The sequence below is a fragment of the Nymphaea colorata genome, chromosome 5, assembly GCF_008831285.2.
Source record: "Nymphaea colorata isolate Beijing-Zhang1983 chromosome 5, ASM883128v2, whole genome shotgun sequence".
In the NCBI taxonomy this organism is placed as follows: Eukaryota; Viridiplantae; Streptophyta; class Magnoliopsida; order Nymphaeales; family Nymphaeaceae; genus Nymphaea; species Nymphaea colorata.
Window position 1 is genome coordinate 3,179,241 of NC_045142.1, and position 7,845 is coordinate 3,187,085.

A 7,845-nucleotide genomic window follows, 5' to 3' on the forward strand; every position below is an offset into this window, starting at 1 on the left:
CTGTCTAAGCTGATGATTTGAGCTCGGGTATTGGACGGACTGTATCCGGTATTTTAGTTTGATTTGGCATCGGCTCCGCTCTGGTAATCAGAATCCTGAGAGGTCGTAGTTGGATCCAAGTCATCCATCTTTTCGAGCACAAACAATTAATTGATGCTTGTGATATGGGTATGACACTACTAAAGGCGTGCTTGGTTGCAAAGGATTTATCTTCTCATCATCAGTCTTAGGAGGTTTCTGATACACATAGAATGATAGAATTTTAGAATCAATTTGCTGATTTTTTAATAATTTGGAATTAGTAAACAAATGGAGTATTTTGCTTCTGAAATTAGAAAATTGAAACCTGAAATTTTGATTCCATTCCAGGTTGACGAGGACTTGTGATTCTGAATTTTTCATTCTGGAATTAAAATTTCAAACCATCAAATGCCCCCTTTATGGTGTAACTTAACAGGGTGTTTGACAAAATCAAGATTGTGCTTTTTGAACACATATTCTTAAAACAAATGATTCAAGTATAGGAGATGTTCTTGTTTCAAAAAACACTAATGTAATTACGAATGTTGTTTAAGATCCAACAAACAAACACAGAATATATTGTTTCGTGCCACAAGAAGATTGCATTCTTAAAAATGTATTATAAACACACGCGCTTTAAGAATACAATGTGTTTATTACTAGAGGCCCCATAAAGATCAAGAATCACACAAACATAAAACATGGCTACTCTGCACAACTTTTACTTTTACTCGTAAAAATATATTTATCCAAAAAATATGTTGATTTTCCCCCCTGCTTTTACAGTCGCTCTCTCTCCCTTCCATGGGCCAAAGGGGCACCTGGATGACACCTAAAGCTAATTTTGGGAGGTAAAAAATGGTTTTGTTTTCAAAGCACCATTTTATGTACATTTGGATGACATAAAAAATCAGTCCTACAAAAACTCTCTTTACAAAAACTGTTTTTCAAAAGGGAGTGAATAACCGAGACACCCCAACTTTTTCGAAAGGCCCTCCGTCACAGGGGCAGAGAGAGGTGTGGGCAATTGCCCACACAGACCCACACAACATTCATTATTTCATATTGATATTTTTTAAAATTTCTATGTAACTTTTTTTTTAAAAAAAATTTGAGATGGGGCTAGGGCCCATGCAGGCCCTCTTTGCCTCCGCCCACGGCTACAAACGCCAACTTTGTCATAACTCTTCCCTGGCCACTTTCCTTGTATCACAAAGGACCACCTCTGCCTTCTAGTGCCAAGGGTCTCCCCCCACTTTAGCTGAAAGTAACAAAAGGATGAAATGGATTTGTCAGTATATTGAGTTAAAAAAAAAATAAAAACATTTATAGGACGACGGTAAATTCGTTCCCGAGCCTTGTACAGGCCGTCCATCCCACTCATCTCGCTATGGGAGTTGCATGCCGGAAGTCGTTAGCTTAACCGCAAGGAAGGGGCGGAACCAGGAAATTTTAGCTAAGGAGCACTAGTTATAAAATTTTTAAAGAGCATCAATTTTATGACACTTTCCGGGATGCAAACCTCCATACCTCTTCCCCATACGTGTATCATTTTATGTTCCAATTTTTGGATTTGAGAATAATTTAAAATATTTTAAATTGATTTAAAAATGAAAAATCAAGAAAACCATGTGGACTTTGTCTCATTAGCAAGGAGAACCGATGCATAACGATACGTATCGGTCGTTACGTTGTATTGCTCCTTCATGCGTACTCAGATAAACAGCATTACATTTCTTCAGTTTACTGGGAAAAAGTGAAGGAGCAACACAACCAAAGTCCAATTTGGAGAGAAGTGAAAAATTTCGCGTTCTAAGATTAAAATTGCCCCCATATATGGGGATGTTAATGTATTCAATTTGGATGGGATTTTTGATCAAACAGTTTTGAAAAAATATAATATGAAAAAAAAAAAGATTCAATGTCCGATTAAGAAATCAAATCAGATTTAGATTTAAGAAGACATATCCAATTGGATTTGATTTAGGTATACATAAACATTTGATCGGATTCAGATTTAATTTTAAATAAATATTCTAGATTCAATATTCATAGGTTCGATGGATATTGATTCGTAAACATCAGATTCTGATGAGAGTCAAATTATGGAACCGAATTTCCGCTTTAGATTGAGATATGACTTTTCCTTGTTCATATTTATTTGAATCGAATATTCAAAAAAAAAAAACGGATACAGTTAAGAGATCCGTTGATATCTTTACCCGTCCATTCGTGTCATACAATGTGAAGCATACAAGTGGCCCAATCCGTTGCGATTATGTTTTTTCATCTGAATCTCTCCCTCCCTCCCTCCTCTCTTCTTGCCTTCTGCCTCTCCTTGTCACCCAATTTTTTTAGTTTAATGGATCTTCCATTTGATCGGCTAAATCGAGAAAGATGGTTAGATGCAGGTTGGACGGGCTGGTGTGACATGTAGGTGAACTTGTTCGACATGATGTTACAATTCCATGTCCTATAAGAATGGCAGAAAGGAAGCAGAAAGAAGAAGAAGATAGAAGTTAAGCTATGGCCATGGAAGCAACACCCACTTACAAAGATCCCCACCAGCCCATAGAGGCAAGAGTGCAGGACCTCCTCTCCAGGATGACATTGGCAGAGAAGATAGGCCAGATGACGCAGATCGAGAGAGCGGTCGCCACACCTTCAGCTATCAGAGACTTGGCCATTGGTAACGAAAGAAGTTACTTGATCAAGTTTCGCTCTTGGCTTCCTTTGTCTGAGTTCTGTACAACTGTCTATGCAGGTAGCATTCTCAGTGGTGGTGGCAGTGCGCCGACGAGTGGCGCTTCGGCAAAGGACTGGGTGGATATGGTTGACAGCTTCCAGAAATCGGCTCTCGAGTCGCGCCTCTCGATACCAATGGTGTATGGTGTTGATGCTGTCCATGGACACAACAACGTGGTTGGTGCCACAATTTTCCCTCACAACATCGGCCTCGGTGCTACCAGGTGTTTATTGTGTTCTTTTCCCTGTAATTGCTCTCATGAATCAAGATATAAGCTAGTGATTACAAATGTTTGATTCTTTTGTTAACCAATGTGTTCAAGTTAACCTCTCCTCTTCTGCTTCAGTTCTTTTATAGTATAGAATTTGATAAAGCACATACAACGCCCTTGATATCAAAATTTTATGAGATAAATAAAAGTAGAAAGATCTGAGTGCCTGTCTCTGCTGCATAGATAATCTCCAATAAATGCACAAAAGTCATGCTAGATTGAGCATTTACTATTTTCGATGAATTATTTACTGCCAGGACTTGGCTGCATTTTGCATCTGCCTATAGATGGCAACTTCAAAAGGGTCCAGAAAAATATACACACGTTTGTGATGATCTTAGTAAAACTTCCGTGTTCTGATCGATAAGCACGTTTGTGATTTTTAAACCTACCTACATTCTTTGATGCACCATTGTGTCAAGAGTTTCAATGGACTTAGCATAAGTTGATCCTGTCATGCTCTATAATGTTTCTCTCCCTTAACTCATTATTCATGCAAAAAAGTGATCTAGCTTATTGCAGCTGAAGAACATTGTCAGATGCGGTAGTAATAATCTTAGACTGCTTGAACTGGGTTGGCGTTTGTTTTATTTCTTCTTAAAAGTCGGTTGTTTTAGGACGGAAAATCCAAGGCTGGCAGCAGCATGCGTTCATTCGCCAGTAACAGAAAGGATTTTTCCCTGCAGAATGGGAGTTTAGCAGCCATATTCAAGATACACTTACCAGATACCACACACACACACACACACACACACACACACACATATATATTTCTTTATATATATCTAATATTCTCTGCTATACTAGGTATTCTGTAGTGAGGAGAATTTTTCAATAGGCTTGTTCGTTCTGAATTAGTTCAGTCCTGTGGTGAGATAGTTTAAGCTTCATGTTGTTTCATGCTTCACAATTTCTTGATTTTTTCATCGGCTTAATATGTTCCTTTGTGCACAAATTATTTAGAGATGCTGATTTGGTTCAGAAGATAGCAGAAGCAACAGCCAAAGAAGTTCGAGCCACTGGAATACCCTACAATTTTGCTCCTTGTGTAGCCGTAAGTAAAATTCACCAAATTCCTTGATGTCATAGTTGTTAGTTAGGCAAGAAGCGTACGCAATTCTTCGAGATCAGTTCTTCTTTGCCCTGTCCAAGAGCTTTATGCTCTATTTCTTCTTATCATAGTGGTAATTCTCCATTGCTGGTTGTCATGTCCACTTTTCTGCTTTCTGCATGTTCTTCTAAAAGCCTACTGATTTTACAGGTTTGTAGAGATCCAAGATGGGGGAGATGTTTTGAGAGTTTTAGTGAAGACTGTGAACTTGTTCGAAGCATGACAACTGCAGTTCGTGGTTTACAAGGTACACCACCAGAAGGTCACCCTAAGGGATATCCATATCTAGGTGGCAGGTAAAAGAACTTTTACTTTCTAGACCGTTAGTTATGGTTCAGGTTTTCTTGGTTAGGCCTTCTGCCATTAGGCTAAGTAATGAGGCAAGGTCCAGGTAAAAAATGGTGAAACAGTAACTGGAGGGGGTTTCATGCCGAAGGACAACAGGACCGATTAGATGTATGTCTCCAGGTCCAGCTAAGTTGCTGGCAACTCTAGAAGGGGAAAATTACCTTATCACAAAAATAAAAAGATTGTGATAAAATCCTAATCTCAGGCATTTGAAAGCTTGCTGCTTTATTGGCCATGTTACAAATAAGTTGGTGTATTTTAGGCTTCTTTTCATGTGATGTTCATAGATGACGATCTGTCTGCACATTATCGCGCTTATTTTTTGTCTGATGATTTCCAAAGTAGGAGAATACATGACTGAGTTGGCTAATCTGCTTCAAAAACTTATAACATCACTTTTAACATTAAAAGTGAAGATTATCTGTTCATACGTTCAATATATTCTGTGATGGCAGGTCATATTGGATACACTGGATTCTGTAATTTGAGTGCATATTGGAAGAGGACTCAATTTTATCTTTTTCTGGTTACGTGCATCTTCAATTTTCACACTTTCCTTGCATTATTCATTACATTGATATGCATAATTGCCTTTATGTGGTTAACATCTTAATTTTATCAGCTGGAATTTTTAGTTATAAATAAAAACTTTTCATCAATTTAAGCTGTCAGAGTAAATATAACTAAAAGAAAGAATTCATGCATGCCTTTTCTGAATATATAGATTTGTTGTAAATGGCTAAATTCAACATCAGCAGTTAAGCAAACGGAGGAGAATGCCTAACGTTATAGATGGTATGAAACGCAAACAACTCAAGCAGATACAGGGGTCCATAAGAATCTATTGGAAAGTTTCTATATAAAAGTTTGAAATTACACTAATGTTCATGCTGTGGTTTGTTTCTTCTTCCGGTTGGTTCCAGCTGAAAATTTTCTTAATTTTCAATACTAGAACATCCCTGTGGTCAAATATCACCTTTTTTGTTTAAGCAAACAATAGCAATCTATGAAATGCACTGAACCATTGTTATTTCTACTGCAGATTAAATGTCATTGCCTGTGCTAAGCATTATGTTGGAGATGGGGGAACCGATGGAGGCGTCAATGAAGGGAACACTCTATCAAGCTTTGAACATCTAGAAAGTGTTCACTTAAGACCATTTCTGGATTGTTTGTCGCTTCATGTGTCAACAGTTATGGCATCGTTTTCCAGCTGGAATGGGACCAAATTACATTGCAACTATTATCTTATTACAGAGCTTTTGAAAGAAGAACTGGGCTTTAAGGTATGTAATATGGAAGAAGTTTGTGCAGTACATTGTTCTATACATGTTGTCAGGTGTCAGGTTATGAAGATAGATAAAAATTTCATCTTTTATTGTTCCAATGTGAAGGTCAAGCATTAACTAACCTGAACAATGAACAGATTCCCATTTGTCTAATCAAGCTATAGAATGAATGCAGTTTGTGCATGTTTTTGGACCAATTTAACATTTACTCTGGCGACTATTTTCTTTTTCATTTCTTGTGAAGGGATTTGTGATTTCTGATTGGGAAGGAATAGACAAAATCCTAGATCCACCAAAATCTGACTACCGCTATTGTATCTCGGCTTCAATAAATGCAGGAATGGACATGGTAGGATCGTTTGACTGCATGCTTCTTGTTGTTCTCTTTAACATTTGTTCTCATGCGAGCCAATTTTTTAGGTGATGGTACCTTTCCTCTATGAGGAATTCATAAAAGAATTGACATCCTTGGTGGAATCAGGAGAGATACCAATGGCGAGAATCAATGATGCTGTCGAAAGGATTCTCAGAGTCAAATTCATTTCTGGGCTCTTTGAACACCCCTTTGCCGACAGATCTCTGCTTCAGACAGTGGGTTGTGAGGTAACAACACAGAACTAACAAGTGAAACATAAACAAAGCTATTGATTGAACTTTCACATGATTACATGATTTTATTGTCTGTTTGAAGCTTGAACTTTCACTTCTGATAGCAGCTATTCATTCATTCATTGCGTCATTGCATGGACACAGAATGCGTGCCATCGCATATATTTATTAAGGCCGTTCTGGTTATTCTTAATCTTGCCAGAACACAATGGTGCTTTTCCTAAACAAACATCTAGACATTTTTTAACTTCCCAAACCTCACTTTCTTCTGCACCGTACCAACAAGTGTGCCACACCTTTACGATGGTTGTGGATAAAACTTTGTTGAAGTTCCTGGCAATCTTCAATACGAACTTTGATCTCACATTCTCAATTCTTTTCTCAGGCGCACAGGAAATTGGCTAGAGAAGCTGTCCGCAAGTCCTTGGTGCTACTGAAAAATGGCAAAGACCCAGAAAAACCATTTCTTCCTCTGGACAAGAAAGCCAAGAGAGTTCTCGTTGTTGGTCAGCATGCTAATGATATAGGTTATCTGTGTGGTGGTTGGACCATAAGCTGGGCTGGGAGCAGTGGCAGAATCACGGAAGGTATTTGATTAAAACTGCAGTTCACGATAACCTCTTCTCCTACCGTAGGATAAAATTCCTTCATCTTTCGTGGATGCCATTTGTATTCCTTTTCTGGAGCTTATTCAATTCTGTTTGTAGGGACAACCATCCTAGAGGCAATAAAAAAGACAGTCAGCGAACATACTGAAGTCATCTACGAAGTAGACCCATCACCAGAAATCTTCAATGATTCTGAATTTTCATTTGCAATTGTTGTGGTTGGAGAGGAACCTTACGTAGAAACTTGGGGGGACAACTCTGTGCTTGATATTCCTTTAAATGGTGCAGAACTCATAAGATTGGTTGGTAGCAAGGTGCCCACTCTTGTGATTATGATATCTGGAAGGCCTCTTGTTGTGGAACAAGTGCTGGACAATATGGAAGCATTCGTGGCTGCTTGGCTGCCTGGAACTGAGTGCGATGGGATTACTGATGTAATATTTGGGGACTATGAATTCCATGGAACTCTGCCGAGAACCTGGTTTAAAAGAGTAGATCAGTTGCCGATGAGTGTTGGTGATTCAAACTATGACCCCCTCTTCCCATTTGGGTTTGGCCTGAAGATGAATCTGAAAAAGCAAGATACAACAAAGCAATAGGCTGGTCTCTAGAACCGTAATAAGATGATTTGGCTTTTGGTCATGAACCCGCCCCATTTGAAGCAAACCACGCTTGTATAGCCTTAGTCTTTTTATTCTAAGGCTCATTTATTTGATATTTGCCACATGTATGGTCATAAATAATGTTGATGCCTTATTGCGTTCGGTTTTGGTAGTTGCCAAATATTTAGATGTAGCCCGTGTCTATTGTTTCTGTTTAAATGTGATTGACAGTTTCTTGCA

At 38.4% G+C, this 7,845-nt stretch overlaps 1 protein-coding gene across 1 annotated transcript; it reads left to right on the forward strand.

Moving 5' to 3' along the window:
* The first annotated feature begins 2,304 nt into the window (after positions 1-2,304).
* LOC116253883 (uncharacterized) lies at positions 2,305-7,845 on the forward strand. The gene is made up of 9 exons (XM_031628860.2): positions 2,305-2,710; positions 2,786-2,990; positions 4,002-4,092; positions 4,300-4,445; positions 5,540-5,783; positions 6,031-6,135; positions 6,207-6,389; positions 6,781-6,982; positions 7,103-7,845. The coding sequence occupies exons 1-9, from the start codon at positions 2,548-2,550 to the stop codon at positions 7,600-7,602; spliced, it is 1,839 nt and encodes a 612-aa protein (XP_031484720.1). The 5' UTR covers positions 2,305-2,547; the 3' UTR covers positions 7,603-7,845.